At 39.3% G+C, this 22,157-nt stretch overlaps 1 protein-coding gene across 6 annotated transcripts in view; it reads right to left on the bottom strand.

The window, feature by feature from the left end:
- Nucleotides 1-22,157, bottom strand: part of utrn (utrophin) — a 315,204-nt gene that overhangs the window by 194,875 nt on the left and 98,172 nt on the right. For all 6 annotated transcript variants that reach the window (XM_041805540.1, XM_041805544.1, XM_041805541.1 and 3 more), the window contains 13 exons: nucleotides 19,895-20,067; nucleotides 18,425-18,575; nucleotides 16,990-17,165; nucleotides 16,579-16,714; nucleotides 15,926-16,075; nucleotides 14,091-14,243; nucleotides 13,908-14,009; nucleotides 13,551-13,671; nucleotides 12,875-13,095; nucleotides 12,602-12,719; nucleotides 9,931-10,136; nucleotides 8,849-9,003; nucleotides 6,044-6,233 (listed from right to left, as the gene is read on the bottom strand). In XM_041805540.1, coding sequence (XP_041661474.1) covers nucleotides 6,044-6,233; nucleotides 8,849-9,003; nucleotides 9,931-10,136; nucleotides 12,602-12,719; nucleotides 12,875-13,095; nucleotides 13,551-13,671; nucleotides 13,908-14,009; nucleotides 14,091-14,243; nucleotides 15,926-16,075; nucleotides 16,579-16,714; nucleotides 16,990-17,165; nucleotides 18,425-18,575; nucleotides 19,895-20,067 — 2,052 coding nt within the window. The remainder of the gene's footprint in view (nucleotides 1-6,043; nucleotides 6,234-8,848; nucleotides 9,004-9,930; nucleotides 10,137-12,601; nucleotides 12,720-12,874; nucleotides 13,096-13,550; nucleotides 13,672-13,907; nucleotides 14,010-14,090; nucleotides 14,244-15,925; nucleotides 16,076-16,578; nucleotides 16,715-16,989; nucleotides 17,166-18,424; nucleotides 18,576-19,894; nucleotides 20,068-22,157) is intronic.

A 22,157-nucleotide genomic window follows, 5' to 3' on the forward strand; every position in this document is an offset into this window, starting at 1 on the left:
TTATTTTCTATCCCACACCAGCGGTGGCTGGACCCTCATAGATGCCTCAAGCCAGGCACTTTAGGCCATTGCACTATTCCCAAGAGAACAGCTGTTTTGTCCATCTCAGCTGCCATAAGAACAGCCCTGTTTTAGGCAATTTGAGGGCACAGAAAGTGAAATTTAGCACCATCAGCTCTTTGAGTTGTAGAACAGACCAGCTGCCTATGCTGCTGGTGAAACACCAGTGCTCCAATTGCTTTTTTATTTACTCAGTGAGGCAGAGAAGCAATCCCTTAGAAGGTTTTAAGCCCCAGTATAAAAACACCTGGCCATACAGTGGCTGGTGGAGAGTTAGACTGTTGACGCCCTGCTGTCGGTGTGTGTTAAGGACGGCAATTGAAGAGCAGCAAATGACGTGACACGCCAGTTCAACACCTGTGTTTTGGGCTTTTGTTAAGAGTGTTTTAAATATGTCCATCCTACTAGAACTTGCAATTGTCGTTCAAATGCAAGAAACAAGGTAAAATACTGCAGCAACACAGTCAATCTTCAGCTACATATGACAAGACTCCAGGTTAATTAGCAGTTAGCATCAATAGCTAGACTTGCCACACCAGGCTGGTTTGTGCCGTCATTAACCAACGCTGCTGTCAAAAAACACAATTTCCCAAAACTTCTAAACAGGACAAGAAAATCACAAGCAACACTTTGTTTTCTTTTGTTTTTCAAAGATTTATTTTGAAGATTTTTTGCCTTTATTAGAGAGATAGGACAGTGAAACAGGGATGAGAGAGTGGGGGAATGACATGCAGTTAAAGAGCCACAGGTGCTCGTGTACATAGGGCGCAACATAACCACTTGGCCAGCTGCGCCCCAACAAGCAATACTTTTTATGCTCATTTGTAAAGACTTGAGTCTGCACAGCTTAGTTGATAACATAAACGGTGGTACCTAGGTTTTGTATGAATGTAAAGCAAAAGGAAAGTCTAGCAAATATAAATAGGCTTATAGTTAAGTGAAACAAGATAACTGTTATTGTATCAAACACAAAAGCAAGAGAGGCAACCAGTAGGGCCGATTCAAGTTTTAAAATTTAAATGACATTGTATTTTCATTTATTAATATTTTAGAGCTTGTAGGCAGACATTTTGATTTGACTTCTCGATTCTCCGAGGATTTGAAAGCAAGTGTTTAAAGTTGTAGAATCCTTGAAAGTTTTGCAGTTATTCTCTACAATAAAGAACTGTAAACTGCAGTGAATTTTGTGTACAACGTTTATGATCCAAAATCAACGTCTATCATGACACATACCACATCATGGAATCTGTACAGTGATATGTACTGTATTGTGAGGCTTTGGGAAATACTCAGCCTTACTTTTCACTCTGGCTCCAGTCAGTCCTCAGACTAGAGAAGTAGGATGTCTTCAAAAACCTTAACCAAGTCCAGTTGCTCCTGTTGCACCAAGCTCTGTTCATTAAGTCAATCTTGGTTTTTGGGCCAGAAATGATCATGTTTGGATTATAGATTGGGTATCCATTGAAAAGCCTCCAGCTGAAAAATTGTCAATTTAGTTTATTGATTGAAAGGCATCATGAGATTGTATTTAAAATCAAGGTGGTAGATCCAGTGAAAAGAGAGGTATTTTTGTACTCATTTTGTTACAGTCCCCTTCTGCTGGATATGTCATGAACTACAGAAGCAATTAAGCATCTGATGTCACTTTAAATATCCAATCACAAAAATGTGGAATTAATAATAGAGAAAAAATTTCTGTGTATTTAAGTTGTTTTTGGTGAAGCTTTCAAAACATTTTCAAAGAGGAAAGGAGGTCTTAGAAACTAAAAGGAGAAGTGGGAGAGAAGTAGAGCAGTGGAAGGGAAGTTATAAAAATAAAGGTCAAGGCAAGAAAATTTTGAAAGTCTTTTAAGCTGTTATTACTGGTGCAGAAACCTGTACAAGGCTTCAAAGGTAGACGCAGAGAGGACAGAGAATAAAAACCAGAGTAGTTGCACAATCAGCAGAGATTATCATAAAGCACCCGCTCACTCCTACAGAGCTTCTGACCACACAGTCTCACACAGGTTGGTATTTAAAGCCTATTCTTGTTGTCTCTGACTCTCTCTGTTGACTTTTATTTGAAGTGCTGCTGAAAAAATACTCTCTTTTTCCCCAAACCGCAAGACAAGAGGCATTCATTTGAAGAGAGGATGAAAACCTCTGTATCACCGAGCAGGAGCACGCCTCACATCGACGGATCCCCCGTAAATGTGAGTCATACAATAAAACAGGCACAAACTGACACAAATACACAACAGGTTTTCTTGTTGTAGCACCTAAGTTTGCTTATATAGTGCTTGCTCCTTTATAGATAAAGGGAGACTCCAAAGCAAGGAGGAGCAAATACATTCCCTTAAACTAACATGCACAGTACACTAATCATCATTTACCAAAAGGCTCATGCACAGATAAACACAGCCGCTGTGAGAAGGGATCATGCTGAGCTTATTGAAGAGCTCTGTTTAAACAAGGTTTAACTGGCTACAGCGTCCCTTTCAGTCATTCTACACAGTATCGACTTTGCCTCACAGGAAATTACAGGCAGGCGGGAGTGTGATGTCAGCTCAGCCTTAATGGCACTGACAATACCAGGTCTTCACTGACATTCTCTGCTGGAGAATGTATATACATCTTTGGCTTGCATTGCTGTTGTCAGCAACATATATGCAGGTATACAAACAATTACTAACCTGACAGTTGAACATGTTCGAATTAAGATAACAAAAGGCTTTATCTGCAAGCAGTTTGTTGGTACATATGGTCTAGTGCAGCGGTTTTCAACAGGTCTATCCTCAGGTTCCTCCACTACCTGGGAAATTATGACCCAGATTTAAAAAAAAAAAAACAATCAGGTAAGAAATTTTAGACCAAAACATGTAATTGAACAGAGACACGGAGAAACAAATGTTCAAAAAGCACATAGTTACATGCATACACTTTCTTTTTCTCTGTTTCCTGTGGTAACGTAGATTTGGGTCGCATTTCAGAAATAACAAGAATTTAACACATAAACATGGGAAAACATAATCATACTTGATGCCCACTGAAAACAGCTTAGCCCACAGTTGAAATCCACTGGCCTGTTGTACACAATATAACAAACACATGCCTGAGTTATAATTAGCTTCCATGGTATTCTATACCTCTAGAAGATTGCCTATGCACCACTATTTACACCCTGTTAATTATCATCTTGAATGCGACTGGTTTTAATGAACAAGGGCAAACCCAAAACCCCACTGAACACAGCAGAATTACTCCTCAGCAATTTGCAATGATTTTTCTCTGTCACATTTCCAAAAACAGGCCACACCACAGGACACATTAAAAAATGTAGCATTCAATGTATTAAATTATTTGATCTGTATTATCCAACTAATTTCAGACAGAAACATGATTACAGGAGGCCAATTTTAAAATATTATAATGCAGTGGTTCTCAACTGGTGGGTTGGGACACAATAGTGGGTTTTTGGCTGTTTTCAGTGGGTCACACACTGGCTCCTGGGAAAAAAACATATGGAAAATATCTAGGATATACAGAAGTCCTATAGGCGGACACATGACAAAAGAGTAAATTCAGTTTTTTTTCTTGAGATCTTGACTCACGAAGATGGGAATGTCTTCAAGAAAGTTCATTTTCCCATAAAATATCTTAAATTCTTGCGTCAGACTGTAATAATTGGACACCTCGTCAGGCATTAACCCTTATGTATACCACGGTCTTGGTGAATTCTCGATTCTGATTGGCTCTGGAAGTTCCATTGTGTTCATTAACTTCTTATATATGGACACCTCTGGAACTCCTCACGTAGTTCCAGTCAAAAAAAACTTTAAACACTTCCAAATGAATGTGCCGCAGCCATTAAATGATAGGAGTAACCATAGCAACCTGAGGCAGTCATACTTTCTGAGCAGGGAGTACAGCGTTGCCAGCATAAGGAGCGTGCAGACCGGCATCAACCATCACTTAACTCACATACATATAGAGACAGATTCCAGGTTAAAGACCAGTAAGACAGTCTTATCTCCTATAATTTTTACAGTGAATGCAAGGGTGTTTTTTTTGTTTGTTTGTTTGTTTTTTTGTCCACTAAACAATGCCCAATTTAAAATAATTTTTGTACTTAAGTATACAGAAAACAGTATGCCCCTTTTTGCATTTCTGGACTGTGAGGGATTCCCAAACAGTGCAAACTAAACATACAAAGAAGTAGAAGTGTGCCAAAATCAAGCTAAATTCAGAAAAATGCAGCTATTTAAACTGATGCACATGATGACCTCACACCGGCATGACTGTGGACTCCTAAGGTTTAAAAAAGTAAAATGGCATAAAGGCACAACAATTTCCAGCTGTTACCATCATTTTACGGCCCCTATGCCAGGCTAAAGTTCAGCGATTTCCTCATATTTACCAGACAAATACAAGATGTATGTAAATGTTTTCATTTCACTATTTGAAGGAAATGAAAAAAAATCATTACATGGACAATTTCAGGCTTCTGTGGTCTATTCTATCAATACAGCTTCACATGTTTTGATTCTGTTCAGTTATTCAACCTCTACATTCTAAGAAAATTCATTAAAGTGTTTTTGTATGCTTCGCTGAGCCCCACCACTCAACAACTGTGGGCTTAATATGAAAACAACAGTGAGTATGACAGGAGCCTGTGGCCAAATCTGTGATTAAAGTAACTCGACACTCAACAGTGGCAGAGTAGTCATTGTAGGCTAATAATAGAGTTTGGGAAACGACTTTGTATGTCAACACATGTCTTCTGTCACAGAAAGTCTCGTTCATTATCCTGATTTCTAGGCCTGAGTGTTATCCATCAATCACTTTAACAAGGAGATGGAAATAAGCCAAAAAGGCAAAAACAGAGACGACGGCTAATGCCAGTTCAGAAAGGTGCTGGCACTGTGGATATTGTCTGACTAAATGAGACTTTAAATAACTCCACCTTTTTTTTAAACCACACATGACCTTACAGGTGACTTTGACAGACTTTCTAAAAATGAAACAGCATAAAGAATGTGTCCTTTCAAATGTTGAAAGGGCTTATAATGATGGATTATCTTCAATACTACAAATAAAGACAGGCTGATAAGGTACAAAATCCATTTCTCCCCTACTTCCCCTGAATTTCATTAGACCGTGGATAAATCCAGCCATGCCTCAACAATGAGCTATAGAAGTCTCTTTGCATCACGTCCACAACGAGAACATGAATTCCCAGAAATCTTCATGCACACTCATGCAGTGATTCAGTGTCATTTTTCTCCATAACGTTGGCCTGTTTTAAAATAATTTGACACAAATGGGAGTAACAGCACCGTGGTTTGAAGACATTGAAAGAAAAGGCATTATTACTGGATGAAGGCCCTCAGCTCTGAAAGATGTATGACTTTGCAGTATTTTCTCAGGGACAAGGACTTGGATACACATGCTTACGTCAAATCATTGATCTTTTGTGAAAAAAAAAAAAAAACAGGTTGTGGAAATAAAAGCCCTTTGGTGTGGAATCAGAGAGGGCAACACTGACAGGAGAAAAATACAAAAAAACTTCAGTATGATGTCAAAATAGAAGATTATTGCTGGTTTTAGCTTTTGGAAAGGTTATGGTGAAGTGATTTTGGTATTAAATGTTACATAAAGCTTAAGATGAAGTGTGTCAACAGATCCTTGGGGGAAGTGTGGATAAATGACAAGCTAGTGAGAGCAAACACACAAAGAATTCCTAAGCAGCATAGGACGAGAGGATCAATGAGACGCGCTCGATGCATACAAGCACTCACCTGCCCTCTGTGAGCCCTCCCAATCACACACCTTAAACCAGCAGCTTATTCATGGAGGCACACACACATACACAGCTGCCTCTTTTCTATTAGTGAAGGGTACGTTAATGAAGGATGACACTGAGATAATAGGCTAGCACCTGTGAATAGATTACACTCACACACTTTAACACACATGGGGCAAGAGTCTTTTTTTCCAGCCCTACCTCCAGTTGCCTTCTCAGCTCCTTGGCGTGGGCAGAGTCCTGCGACAGGTCTTCCCTCTGAGAGGCATCAGCCAGAACGTTGACGGTGGTCTCTGCCTCCTGGAGCCATTTGAGAAAGGACTCCAGCTCCCTGAGGGACATCTGCAGACCCTTCAGGTCACTGTCCAGCTGAGCATGTCGGTCACTAGCCCTGCCAATCATAAAAAGAGTCAAAAATGAGAGACTACTGAAAAATACCTTTGCAAGAGGCACAATCTAATGGTTAGAAAGCTAGCTGAAGTAATCACTTTTTATCCAAATTGTCAACTCTCTCAGATGTTTGTCAACTCTCTCAGATGTTTGTCAACTCTCTCAGGTGTTTGTCAACTCCATCAAATGTTTGTCAACTCTCTCAGATGTTTGTCAACTCTCTCAGATGTTTGTCAACTCTCTCAGGTGTTTGTCAACTCCATCAGATGTTTGTCAACTCTCTCAGATGTTTGTCAACTTCATAAGATGTTTGTCAACTCTCTCAGGTGTTTGTCAACTCCATCAGATGTTTGTCAACTCAATCAGACGCTTGTCAACTCTCTCAGATGTTTGTCAACTCCATAAGATGTTTGTCAACTCTCTCAGATGTTTGTCAACTCCATCAGATGTTTGTCAACTCTCTCAGATGTTTGTCAACTCTTTCAGATGTTTGTCAACTCTCTCAGGTGTTTGTCAACTCCATCAGATGTTTGTCAACTCTCTCAGGTGTTTGTCAACTCCATCAGATGTTTGTCAACTCTCTCAGATGTTTTTTTTAATTTTACAAAAAAAATCCACAGTCCTCTGTTTGCTTTATACTTTATACTTCTCGTTTATTAAAATATCAGCTTTTCTTAATGCAGTAATGACTGATCTATGTTAAACGATTTTTTGAGATGAGATTTTCAGGTGGAAGAAATAAATAAGTTAAAATACGGCATTTCATCACTAACATCATTAATAAATACAAGTATCTGATAACTTGACATTCATCGTGAGATAGTAAAATAAAACTCTGACAGAGTTGACAAAAATCAAAGTCATATTTTGGACAAAAAAAAAGTTTGTTGCATAAAAACAGCTGTTCCTTCACAATGTGGCCCAAGAGCCCCGCATTGCGTCTATCTGTTTTAAAGTAACTGAAGCCCAGCAGGATGATGGCGGGTAACTCCACTCTCACCTTAGAAGGGTTTTATTCTAATATGATAACCGTAATGTTCATTATCCTGATCATTATAACGCTACTAATTAAAGAAATGAGTTTTCATCATCAGTTTTGACTTGGCAATCATTTATTTATTTATTTTAAATCATCCACTGACAACAGTCCAACAACCTTTATGATTAGAAATGCTTCAGTGACAACAATTAATCTAGCAATCTCCTTACAATCAGTCTACCTAGCTTTTTAAGTCCAAAAATACTCTGTACATGAGAAGACTGTGAACTGTGTTAGACTTAATTGCATATTTAGACTGTTAGAAAGCTTTTCACACTTGTAGGGCAGATTTTTTGGGGGTGGGCCAAATGGTAGGGGGGTGTTGAATGACTCACTTTGGTTCCTAGCGCTTCATTGATACAAAAACACTTCTTAAGTTCTCCCACGTAACTGGAAGTTGATTAAAGTCTCAACATCAGAGCCACACTTTTGTTAGAGAGCTATGCCTTCATTCTGCAAGTGCATTCTACCTGGACAATAGAGTTTACTAGACGTTTTTGACGCTGGAAAGACGTGCATAATCATCCCAAAAGCGCATGGTTTTGGTGCATCAACAGCAACCCAGAGTTCAGAGTACTGCTTCATTTTTCACAATTTTGAGACTTAATTTTACATGCAGTACAAAGTCTTTTTTTTTTTTTTTACTGAAATTTGGCTTTGTGATTAAAAACAAACTGTCAGTGTATAAATCAGACATAACACTTCATTTTTTCCTTTGATTGTTGAGAATCGGACCCCACATATCACTGACTGACTGAAATTTTATGCCATGTCTTTGTCAAAGCGTATAGGCATTTTCTTTTACATTCACCAGTATCTTCACACTAATTTTAAATTAACTGTAAATCAATCATTTTATTTCTTTCTCCATTTTTTGATTCATCTCAGTATATCTTGTGAATATGTATCGTTCAAGTTAGAAAAGAGTTTGGGGTGCAGATGACCCAGTGGTTAGGTCACACCCTATGTACGTGAGCAGCCTGGGTCCATCCTGTGGCTCTTTCACACCACATCTTCCCCTCGCTCTCAAACCTGTTTCCAACTCTATACACTGTCCTATAACTCCAATAAAGGAAAAAAAGCCACACAAAAAAAGGGTTTGGGTTGCAGACAGCCTCATGGTTGGGTTGGGTTGGACCCCATGTATGTGGTTGGCTCTGCTTCAAGTTTGGTCCACAGCTCCTTTATTCCCCACTCTCTCATCTCTGTTTTTGACTATACTAACTGTGCTCCTTTCTAATTGAAAAATTCTTACCATAAATAAAATATTCTTAATGGTAAAACAGGCCGCTTTTTACCACCTAATCAGAGCTCCATTTGGGCCATTGTCTCTTTTATGTTCTATTGCTTTTACAGCCCACAGCTCTATTGTCTGTTAAGGCTAGTTTGTTGTTTTCTTTATTTTCCCCCAGTAAACTGACCAAATCCCATATCAACGGACCATTTTCTTAAAGGAAATAGCAACCCTTCCAGTGCTTTACTGACCAGTAAAAATCCTGGCCATCTAGTAAACATGATAGGCAGAGATGTCAGCTCAGTATGCCACAAAATTAAACCATGAGTAAGTTTATGATCACCTGTTATTGATGCTATTCCAGGCAGCGTTGTGTGCATCTGTGACCTCTTTGATCCTGCGCGTGTCGTCAGTCGAATACTCCTGCAGAAGATGATTGGACAGCTCATTGAAGGCCGCGACTGCAGCCTGGCCTCGGCCCAGGTCTTGGAGGAACACCTATAAAACGATCAACACAGAGGCATCAGGATGATGGCGTCACTGAGAATGTGACAAATGTGTGTTGGTGTCGCTGTGAAGGGCGCTGTTGGCACTACTCTTTCAGGTTGTTGTTTATTTTCATGCACTGTTTTCTTTTTGTATTGTTTGGTATCTGCTTTAGTTAGACAAATTGCTCTGCAGGAATATTAATGACCCATTATCTCACTTAATGCAATTAAATTAAACTTCAGGCACTGAAAACACAAAGAATTTTGTTTTCCTACCGCTTAAGCCGTTTGACATTGTTATTCTAACCTCTACTTAATTAAGAAGGTTACATAAGATGCAACCGTTATTCATGAGGCCAGATTATTAATTCAAATTAAGCTTTAACAAATAAGTCATACATATTTGAACCCAAGCTCCTGTTTTCCTAACACAACCAGGTAGACTACGTGATTCTAGATGGACAATTACTCATCATTACATGACCACACAAAGCAGGATCTGATAGGTGTATGAGACGTGCCGGATTCTCTTAAACTCAGTTGCCCTCTAGTGTTAGCTCCCTGTAATGAGTCACATGCAATCACAGAGTATAATTTGTTTCCAGAAACTCATGAAGTCATGATTTCAAATTAACATGATGGATGATGTGGGTGTACGGATGTTATTAAGGTTCAAAGTGAGACTACAGAGAGGTGATTTATTCATTCCCACCTTGTACAGACCTACAAAGGACTTCTAAAGGCCTTTGCACAGCTGTCCGGTATAAAAATGTCACGTGTACACCTTGCACACTGAGTCTGATGCATTAAAGTTTCTATATATCAAGAAAAATCACACCATCTTGTTTTTGACTAGTGCACTGTAAAAACAAGGATACAGAGGGACAGACATGATGTGAGACATGCAGAGGACATGCTGGTGAAACTTTTCTCTGACCTTGCTGTCAGCAAGCTGTTTAGTCAGGGGATCTCTGCCCTGCTGAAGAAGGTGGTGGAATCGTCCTTCGTTGTGCCCGATCAGAGCGTGTACCTCCTTCCTCTGCTCCTCCCACTGGTTGCTGTGTCCAATCATGTTGTCAAGCTGCTGGAGCCGTGCCTCGACGCCGTGCTGAGTGTTGTCCCACTGGCTGCGGACCCTCTCCACTAGTGAAAGATGTGTGGACCAGAGAAGTTAACTTTGAAAACCAAAGTAATAACAGCATCTTTACAACAAGACATTTTTAAAGCTCATGAAAGGTGTGTTTAGCTGGTTATGAGAGCAAATTGATATGGTTATCAATGCCTCTTTACAATCTTGAGGAGCTAAGGACATAGTCAGAAACATAACTTAATATCGCTGTTCAGTTACTTTTTAATGTCTTCAAATGTTGCTGCAGGGAAGATGTCAGACAATTCAAGTACTCAACACTGTTTTAAAAAAAAAAACCTTTGTTAGGAATGATAAACAATGTGTAGTTCCTCTTTTTTTTCCTTTCTTTTCTCTTCGTAAACTGTTTTGGACTAGTTTTCAGGTGAGAATTAAACATTTGGTTAAGCTGTGTGAAACGTCACTTGATTGCCTGACAGTTTTGAATGCACCATGTCAGCAGTGCACACAAAGCAGCGACTGTGTCACCTTTAATTGACATCACAAGACGATGAGGATGAGAAGACGTCAACTTGTCAACGGACTCTAGAGCAAACCAAATCCCACAGACTTGAATGTAACTTGTCATTGTTTTTGAGGTATAACCCAACCGAACTAAACTGAACTTAAAGGAAGCTTGGGCTCATCCATCACGCGATGCTTCAAGAGCGAATTAAGCCGAAGGCCCAGACAACACCGGCGTGCAGGTGAGCTTACCCAGCCTGTGATTCCTATACTAAAAACCAGTCCTGCTTCCTTCCGACCATCTCTTTTCTTTAATACACTGGATGTTATGTTTTAGGTTGTGTCTTTGTTTATTTACCCGGGTTTAGCCCGTACACACTTGAGATTTTTATCCTAAAATATTACTTTGAAAGTACAAATCAAATCAGATAAGAGATACAAGGTAACATTTTGTCCACAGGGGGTGCCAAATCAACACAAACCACAGTTCCTCATGGTAGCTTTTACACTACAACTACCATGGATCACTATAAACCTAACAGGTAAAATTATTATTATTAACCTGTTATTTGGGTGCATTGTTTTTTTTTTTGTTTTGAATAGTACTGCTATGATGTTGACTCTTTGCTTTGTTCTTTTCAAAGGAGACACACCTTGCCACAGTTTTTTCTTTATATAGGTTTAATTAACACTGTCAATTTTGCTGTGTTTTTTACTTTATTATAGAGGTGTGACTTTACCTGAACAACCTTACTGGAGATCTATTCACTTGTTATTCTTGATTGTATTTTACTGTACAACTCCTCACTAGCTACTCGGTACTCAGTACTTAAACTAAACTTTAACGGGATAAATGGGCAAATTCGCCCATTGCCATAATTCCTATAGTCTTAGTAATAGGTTAATTTCCTTTAGTTGTCGGTGCAAGCTGTTTCTAGATCTGGGGGGACCAATATACCAGCTGCGCAGCTAACGCTATGTAAGCAGACGGTATTTTTGCTTTCCCTAATCAAACTCATCAAATACACAATCCAACAACTCCAAAACGCTCTCGTGGACAAGTTGTGACCTGCACATTCACCAGGCTATGAAATAATAACGTGTAATTATGTAACATTACAACACATGAAGCAAATACTTGGAACTGTTTCTTGAGTAAACCACTAGGCGGAGTGACACAGCGCAGCAGCCATGTCCAGAGTGTAGTTCCAGCTTTGCGTTTAACTTCTCCGTCATCATAATGTTCCATGATTATTTCATAGCGTGGTGAATGTACAGGACACAACTTGTCCGCAAGAGAGTTTTGGATTTGTTGGATTGTGTATTTGATGAGTTTGATGAGGGAAAGCAAAAAAATATCGTCTGCATACATAGTGTTAGCTGTGCAGCTGGTATATCAGTCCCCCCAGATCTAGAAACAGCTTGCACCAACAACTAAAGGAAACAAACCTATTACTAAGACTATAGGAATTATGGCAATGGGCGAATTTGCCAAAATGTTGAAGTATCCCTATAAATGAAATAAGTTTCAGCAGTAGATTTATAGACCAGTAAAATTTAACCAGAGAAACTGTACTTTTACATGAGTAAAATAGACTGGTACTTTTTCCAGCTCTAAATAATAGGCATCTCCCACTTCTCGTCCCCAGCCTTGTCCTGTAGTAATCTAGCTGGGTATCTGGCTCAAAGTAGAGGCAGTCACATCCTCAGCTTCGCAGAATAAGGCTATTTTCGTCCACTTGATTTTTTTTGTTGTATGGTTCTTTTTTGTTCTGCATGAATAAAAAAGTAAATAAATATATTTTAAAAATCATGACAAAACTGTATCATGAACTCAGTCCTGTGATACCAACTCTAACTCAAGTTGAGTACATTGTTACATCCCTACTTGACAATAATTATTACAGCTAAAAAATAAGTAGTAAATAAATAAACTGTTAGAAATCAACACATAGAATTAATCAAATACACAGCCCTGAATATCCTAGTGTGATCATCATCAGGTCTTTTTACATACATTTCTCTGTTATAGATGTGCGGACATCCAGGTTGGAGGTCTTGTTTTTGATGTTCTGTGCCAGAGTGAAAATATCCTCCAGTTGTGGGTGACGCTGTTCCAGGTCGTTCTTTGTCACCTGAAAGGATGAGGTACAGACATGCACACATAGTCGGGAAGAGTGTATCGCTTATATGACTGTAACTATTAGTTTATTTAATAAAAAGTTTTATTCTTTAATGAAAAGAATCCTCATCATCCAAAAATACCTCCTCTCTGCTTCCCATTTCTCACCTGCAGTCGTCCCATAGTGGTCCTGATCTCGTCCGTGTCCCCAACGGTGACAATATTAGACTTGAGCATCTGTGTGATGAGCAGGAGCCAGTCCGCCAGCTCAGTGGCCGTCTCGTTGAGGTCGGTGGGCGCCACAGTGTCCGGCGTGTGTGGGGTTTGGTGGTGGGGGTCTTCGCTCACCAGGCTGGCCATCTGTACAGCTGAGGGGACTGCAGACACAACTGGAGAGGTGGTGGGGGGGGAAAAAGGAACAGGACACTCAAGGGAAGTAGTGTTGACATATTGAGAGTTCATTAAAAGGAAATGATGCAATGAGCGTTAAAGACGTAGGAATGAGAGAGAAGGTACTGTCAGGGGAAAGTGGCATCACACTAAATCATGATGAATGAGATGCTGAGGTTCATTTTAGTGTTACCCAACCAGGACTTTGTTACTCACCATATATTAGTTGTTTCATCATGCATTTTTATGTTCTAAATTTAGCCGAGACATTACCAAACAAGCACCTATTACCTCTGCTACCAGTGCATGCTTATTTTCCCTGGTAACGATTCAATATCTAATTTTCACTGTCCCATCAATGACTTAACACTTCATTAGGATCCTGTTGAGACTCTGTATCAGCTAGTGAGGCAGAAAGGAAGGAAATCATGAGTGCATTCCCAGAAATCCTTACCCAGTTGCTGGTGTTGGACAACCTGGGGGTGCTGCATCCACGGAGAGACAGGCGGCTGTAGAGACTCCCTCAGTCGAACATCCAGAGCTTTCCAATCAGCTGCCAGCTGCTCCACCTTACCCTGCATCCATGAACACATGTACAAGATGATACCAATAACTGAGACAAGGAAAAGGAAAGGAAACAGAGGAGGAGATTCACTAGGATCACTAGATCTAGGACTAGATCTAGCACTAGATTCACTCCATGTCTTTTTGCCCTGCTGTTTGTTGATTTAAGGTTTTTTGAGGCTGATAAGAGAACAAAATGGATTGCAGCATTTTATTCAGTGAATAATCTAACAATGGATGCCAAAACCTTTTCCTGAGGCAGCAGCTGCTGCCGTCTCTGAAGATCTATAGAATGAGCCAACAAGTCCTCCAGGTCTCTCTTTCTGTCCCTCATGGATGCCTCCAGAGCCTAAAACATGTAAGATCTTGTTTTAGAAACCAAATTTGTTGAAGCTTATTTATGTTTTTGTGACATATTCAAATGATCTACCAGTGCTTGGCTGGAGTTCAGGCCTCGGGTCACTATTGTCTGGTGTGTGACGACCACCCAGTCAGTGAGTCTGTTCATCCTGTCCTGGAACTGGGCATGACTCTGCAGGTTGGCCTCGACCTCCCCAACTTTATCCAACAACTCATGGGTCACCTGCAGAGGAAAGAAAGGGTAACAAGTTAGATTTTTGGTGCAAAAGTCATATACTTATTTGGGCATGTCCCCCACATGCAGGGTCTACAGTCTTCAACTCCTGTTGCTATTCCATGCATGACATCCCCCTCTTTGTGAGCAAATAAAAATCTCTTACAGTTGGATTTTCTTTCTCATGTATTTTTTATTTTACGAAGTAACTAGGTTATCAAACCTTGAGTGTAAATTGCTGTAATATTATGATTTCAACAAGTTTATCTTTTCATATTTAACCAAAAATATTTGTAAGAATAGAAAAAATAGAAATTTGGAATATAAACTTATTTGCAGTGTTGTGTCATTTGGTTCTCAACTGGTCTTGCCTCAGTATCCACCACCAACTCCTTAGTGAGCAATCGTGACCCAAATTTCAGATTCTTTTCCCAACAATATTCATTTAATGATACTCCGTGATGTTTGGACCTCAGACAGTAGAGAACATGACAAAACAAAGATCCATCCATCCATCCATCCATTTTCTATACTGCTTATCCCGTTGGGGGTCACGGCAAAACAAAAAGAGTGAAGAAAATACACCTACGTTTCAGGAAAAAATATCATCTAGAAGACTCCTGAAAGTTTTTGGGACACATTCCAGACACAATTCCAAACAGCCTCCAGGAAGATTCCAAAAAATCTCCTTATGTTTCTAGTGGGAATTCCTAAAATATTCCTGGAAACCTTCTGGAAAAGACTACAGAAAGGTCTTGAGAAAAGTCCACATAATTACTGGCGAATATTCCCAAATATTCATAGTTGCATATGAAATTTCTTAAGATTTCTGGGAAAATTACCAGAGATTATCTTACCAAAAGTTTCAGGGAAAATGCCCACTGAAAATTACCAAAAAAGAAGGAAATTCAAAATCTTCGTAGGGAATTTTCTTCAAATTTCCCAATACGTTTACAGGAAAAAGAACCTTTTAAGATGTCAAATAAATTCCTGTGGAAATTTCTGAATAATTCAGAAAAAAACTTTCAAGCACTTTCTTGGTGTCCTTTCTGCTGTCAAAAAACGTACAGGGAAAAAAAAACAAACGAGCTTTGGCATTTTTTCCCTGCACACTTTAAGAAAAAGACAAAACAAACAGCTCTGCAAGCCACTTTTGGTTCCTCACCCACCAGTTGAGTGCCACTGATTTCAAGCTTTAGCTTTTTAAATAAAGTTATTTTTACTGAAATACTACAGAAAGAGAAGTCTTAAATGGCTATGCATACATGCATTCTAGATAACCTTTGATAACAATTACAGTTTTCCTGTGCTATTAAGTAATTTTCAGTTTTTCCTAGTGATCTCAATTTTATTTCTCATTATCTTGACATAGCAGCGCTGGTTACAGCATTACACTGTAATCAGGGAAAAATCGGTGTTACTATGCAGTAATCCAGAGGTTAAAAATGTGGAGCAATTGGCCGAGACAACAGTGTCTTGGGTATTGTATCATACCCTATAATATTGTATTGTATATAATTGTATCCAATCCTATCGTATTTTATCGTATTGTTTCGAATCGTTGTCAGAGGAAAATGGAGTTAAGAAAATGATCAGATGTATTTCCACCTTCAATATTCAACTTAAAAGATGTGATAAAAGATGCACAGAAAATTGAACATGTGCGTGTGTGTCATGGGTAAGACTCTCACCTTGCTCCAGTTGAGGTTGATGGCTCTCAATTTGCCCACATGCTGGTCTCTGCTCTGAGGGTTCACACTTGGACTGGCCAGGATCTGAGGAGCGTGTTTGTTAAGCCATCCGAGGCGTTCGTTGTGTGCATCCATTTCCTCAGTGAGGGCCTGCACAGAGGAAAATAACTGACCTTTAATAGCACAAAGATGGATTGATTTGGTCATGCATTGACAAAGAAGGCACCGATATATTAAATGGAAATCAAGGAGTTATGCTGTGAAGGTCAGCTGCGCAACATAGAGTTTCTCCATGTAATAATCGTATTTTCTTCAGTGTTTCTCTACAGGGGAGTAGTCTGGCTGAGCTTGTCCTCAGAAAAGAGAAAAGACAAGCACTGAGTGATTGCAATTCCTTGCAACAAAAAATACATTGTTTAAAGTGAGGTTGTGCAGCTACTTCATGTGTGTTTGCTTTGCTCTGACAGGTTTCTGCTTGTGATTGACATCAGGGAGCAACCTGACAGTGGAGTGAAGCAAGCAGGGCAAGAGAAACTAAAAAAAGCCTCCTTATTTTGAGCTGACCGTGAAAACAGCGGACTTTACCAGGCTCTGCAACAAAAATAAAAAGCCTCTCAGGAGTTACACTTACTCGAGCGTGTTTCGTGCCGTACCTTGAGTTCTCTGAGGTTTTCGTCGGTGGCGGTGACGGGTAAGGAGCTGACAGCGTTTTCCGTTTGCTGCAGCCACACGGCCAGCTCGTCACGTCTCCTCACTAGGTCTGACAGGGCCGGATCCCCTCCAGCCAGCCTGTAAAAACACAACATGCACTTTCATTACAGGCACAGATTAGGATCTCTATTTTCTACTGGTTGCAGGTCTAATCCTGAATTTACATTTAAATTACTGTTACAGGCCGATTGACCATGCTGATAATGTTAACCTGGTGGACACTGATAAATGAAAAAGGTTTGCTACATCTTACTCTTAAACTGATTGAATCTAGTCATATCAATGATAAGAATCCCTCCACATACGCTTAACCTTTCAGGGTATATGTGACTCTACATGCTAGGTGAGGTTACCTGCGCTGTCTATCGAGAACATGGCGATTCACAGCCCTCCAACGCTGACCGAGGAAGTCCAGCTTCTCCTCCAGCAGGGATCCATCAGGAGAGGACAGCTGCCTGATAATCTGGTCCCCAGTGCGGGTCAGCATAGCCATGACAGGCTGGTGGCTCACAAGTCCTTCCTCTAGCTCCTTAAAATTGAGTAAAAGATGAAAAAAAAGGTAAAATAGGGGATCAATCAAGCAGCATAAGCCTCATGATTTAGGGCCAAAATCCCCAGCTTCTGAACAAATCTGTGATTGGCACACTGATGTTATTTGCGGTACGTCATGGCTTAAGCTGCCAAAGCTCTACTTCCACTAAGAGAGATCTGACTTGCCAAGACAGACCCGTAAAATGGCAAAAGTGCTTGACAAGGCTGCTCGAGGGTGAGTCAGCTAATTGATCTCTCAATTCTTGATCCTTCGTCTCTATCTCAACTGTGAAAACAGGCAAAAGAGCCGGACAGATGGAGAACCTCAGACTTGGAAGGTGTTGATACTGTCAGTGATAATACAGCTTTAATTCCCAGCAAGGATGAAATTGCTGCTTGTGGTGATCAAACAAAACAAAATTAGAAGTTTCCATCTCATGTTACATCTCAGTTAACTTCCTGTTTGTAGCTTTGCATAATGAGCTCTTAAATGTGCAGTGTGTATGTCTATTAGGTACATTATAGCACCCACTTCTTCCCCTCAGGGAGGACAAATGCAATTATCTCTGTGTAGTATTTCCAACTATCTAGCTGCTTATATTTCAAACATATTACCACAGCAGCCTTGGAGAGTAATAACAGTGCTTTGAGCTTGTAAACATGTGGGATATTGCGAGTCTACAGTTTGAGTCATTAATGTTTGTCCTAATAATGATGTAAGAAGCCGCAACATTTGGAAATTGTCTTAAAAATATGAAAAAATACTAGTTATTACAAAGAGTCTTAAAAAAAACCCACAGAATGGCTGGGAAAAGTCAACTTATTATAGATAGGATGCCTAACTTTCTTTTTTTAAAGATTTATTTTTAGTAATTTTTGTGCCTTTATTAGATAGAGGAGGAGAGTGGATAGAGTCAGAAACAGGATCAAGAGTGGGGGAGAGACATGCCCGCGTACATGGGAAGCGCCTTAAACCACCTGCTCCCAGCATGCCTACCTTTCTAAGGACCTAAAGAAATAGATGGTGTTTGTTGTAGAAGAGATGGTTACCACCTCCTTGTTTCTTTCTTAGTACATTAGAGGACTTTTAAGATATCATGAGGATTTACCTGAAGGTGCCCTTTAAAAGTGTTCCTTTAGTTTTCTTACGCTGTCTATTCCTGTTCTTAGTCTCTTTGTACACATGAAAAAACTGACCACATAAAATAATTTTCAAAAAACTAATTATTAAACCCATTCCCTCTACCCCTCACTGACCTCCTGATGTTGTCTTGCAGAGTCTAAGTCCAGCTGTCCGTCCGGGCCGACGGTCTCAGACAGCAGTGATTCTGTATCAGACAGCCACTGGCTCATGTCGTTCATGTCGCAGTGGAACTGCCTCCACTCTTCTACAGCTCGGTCGAAATTCCTGCAGCACAAAAAGAATCAGAAAATCTAATATTAAGGCCAGTCACTGGTTAATCAGTTTTCCTGGCTACCATTACACCATGAAGATAAAAACACTCCAAGCAACTCAGAGAAAAGGTTATTAAAAAGTATAAGTCATGGGATGGGTACAGGCACGGACCATTACAACCACAAAAATTGTGAATTTCTCAACCCTTGAAAACAGTTGGAAATATTTCAGAAAATGTAAGTACTCAACTAAATAAATACATTCACCACAGGAATAGTCTCTTTTTTTACTTAATGTAAACATTTTAGTATGAAAACCCTACCTATTGTTCTTTTAGAGAATTAAATAGTTCACAGACTTCTCTTTCTACTTATTTACAAGTTAATAATTTCTCTCCAAATACTCTTTATATATTATATACTATTTTATATATTTTCAGTTCATTATTAAGTGACCCTCATAAAGAGGAAGAAAGAAAGAAATTATAAAGAATAATTTTGTCCCTGATGGTACTATCTCATTTACCCTTTGGGTAAATTCTACTGTGATGTGGAAAATAACCCAGTTGACCTCTATTAAATACCACAAATGTCATAACAATCCTGAACCCCCTTCAGCAACACAAAGTTTAAAACGACACCACTGAATAAATCAGCACAGAGCGAGCAGCTGATTACCTAAACTGCTAATATAAAAATATGATCTTTATCAGGCTGATGGTCTGCATGAGGGTTATTTCCTCTCCTAGAATCCCCCACAGCACAACAAATCTGGTTCAGGACAAGGTGGGGAAATGAGTTCTGAATGATCCAATTGAAATAATATTCTCCATACTTTTAGTTTTAATGACATAGCTGGTTTATTGTATTATAGATTAAATACATCATTTTTTTCTGTGCTGTCTTTCAAATTAAATTAGTCATTTATTCATGCATGGAGACAAAGTGTGCTCTGAAAATAAAGACTGTTAATGCCCAAAGAACTTTTGATGGTGTCAAGGTCACTCAAACGTGTGCATAAGAACAACTGTGAATGAGAAAGAGAGAATATGTGAGATTGTTTATGCCTAAGGGCTTGTTTTGATAGTAATCAAGGTCAGTGTGTGTGTACGAGGTGTTGATTGTGTATTCTGTTCTCTTTTTATCTCTCCACGTTGTCTCCTGACAAGCAGACAGCTGGCATTTAACATCCCTGCAGCTTTGCCTGAACACCCTGACGCTCAGTGTACGTCTGGTAATAGCTGCTCCTCTCTGTGTCCCCATGTTTTCTGTGAATAACTTTTTTAAAGTTTGATATAAAAATGGCACTTCCTCATCAGTTGGAGCACGTACCCTTTGCGGTGGTTGTACATGCGGTTGATACGGTCCCACTCTGCGTTGAGCTGTGTGAGTGCATCACCGATCTGTGCAATCTCAGCAGGAGAAGCTTCCCGAACAACGTCAGGCTGCCGCTCATGGATCCCTGTGACATGCTCACCAAGACGCTCCAGGTTTTCTTTAATAATCTGTAAAAACACATGAACAAAATAAAGAGGAGGCAGTGAAGTGACAGATGTAAGTACAGACCAGAGAAAAAAACAATGACCAAGAAGTAGCATGTTAAATGTCTGCAAGAGATGAATATTGAAATCACCACATAAAGATTAGCTTGTGATCGATGGTGGAAAAGTTAGCTGATTCATTCTCAAAATAGGAGAGGTGTAAACCAAGGTCCTGTGGAAAAGAAGAGTGGTCCAAAATTCCAGCTGAGAGGTGTAAGAAGCTTGTTTTATGGTTATAGGAAGCGACTGGTTTCAGTTATTTTTTCCCAAGAGTGTGCAACCAGATATTAAGTTGAGGGTGCCAACAATTTTGCCCGGCGCATTTTTTGAGTTCTGTGTAAAATTATGTAAATTTTGGCTTTTTTCTTCTGTCTTTTTGTGTTGTTCCAATGCACATAAAGGAAATATACATGTATGCCAAAAACATTTGTAATTGCAACAATTTCTGGGAGAAATTATGTATTTTCTGGAAAAACTCCAGGGGTGCCAATACTTTCATCCATGACTATATACTAATTTTATTCTATGTACAAAAGCGTATTGTACTCACATCAAAGGTGTGCCTCAGGGCTCAGTTTTAGGGACACTAATGTTTATTCTTTATATAAATAACATTAAACAGAGTGTTTGCAGTTCATGGGTGCTTGCAGAGCAGCTTTTTTCATATTTATATAGTTTTTCCTCATTTTTTTCCCCCCAATATTATTCACGCATTATGCCTGTATGCTTGTCCTCCGTTAAGAAATGTATCCTATTTTGCACAAACACACCTTTTTCCCAGTCCATTTTGTATATGTCTGTTTTTTTTATTTTATTGATATATTTATATTATACTTATTGCACTATAACCACTGGTTTATTTATTTAAATGCCGTTACTGTATCTGTCTGAGACCTGTATTTAAAATTTTCTGTTTATAGTGTTCATCCATGTATAAAGACATAAGTAAACTATATAATGTTTAAAACTGCTCTTTTCTTAATATTTTGTTTTTATTTACAATTGTGATTTTTGTTAGACTTCTGCATTTTGCTTCCGGTTATGATGCTGCTCTAAGTGCCAGGAAGACATAAAGATTTCTGAATTGAACTTAACAGAATTAATGCCAAATCTCATTTTGATGCTGAAATCAATGTCATGTACTGCTCAGAACCCACCCCAGACCAAGCACTCTTCTAGCTACAACTGGGTTCAGAATTTTTAATGATTTAAAACTTGTGTGAATGCTGAAAAAATTAAAGTCATGCTGTTCTCAAATGCTAAACACTAAGACTCCAAACTTGCTTTTGATCTCCACTTTTTAGGGAACACAGCTTGAGTTTGTTTTGGAGCTACAGATATCTTTGATGAATCCCTCTCTCTTTTACTTCCCAGATTCAGCAGCTGGTAAAAATGGTTTCAGACAGAAAGAGAACAACTAAACTGATAATTTCCAAAATCAAATCCTTTCTGCCCCTTGCTGACCTAGGAAAAAGTATACTTGCATTGATCCACTCCTGACAGGACTATTGCAACTACAGACTATCTGGTATTACCAAAAAGTCACCAACCTGCCTACAACTGGCCCAGAACACAGCAGACAGGCTTTTAACTGGTTTGAACAGATGGCATCATATCACTCCTGTCCTTGCTTCCTGTTACTTTGAGGACTGATTTAGGGATTTTACAGATCACTTAAAAAGCTTGTATTGGTCTTGCCCCAGGTTACATTTCTGAAATGCTGACCCCTCATGAGCCAGTGCACAGCCTTAGATCCTCAGGCAGGTGACCCCTGGTTGTTCAATTAGAACTCAAAACTAAAGGACAGTTTGCTGTCAGGGCCCCTCCAGTTTGAAAAGGCTTGCAGATGCAGCAACATATTTAAACTCACACCTTAAAACTCACCTTAACAGTCTTGTTTTTATGTCTCCTTTAAATATTAATGTATTTGTTTTGATTCCATTCCTTCATTCATTCATCCTGCTGCTCTTGCTCTATTCATCCATGCCTTATCCTTATGATGGTTCATCTTAACAATTTCTCTTTCATAATTTACTTAATTTTTCTTCTATCTC

This window comes from Cheilinus undulatus, linkage group 14 (assembly GCF_018320785.1).
Source record: "Cheilinus undulatus linkage group 14, ASM1832078v1, whole genome shotgun sequence".
In the NCBI taxonomy this organism is placed as follows: Eukaryota; Metazoa; Chordata; class Actinopteri; order Labriformes; family Labridae; genus Cheilinus; species Cheilinus undulatus.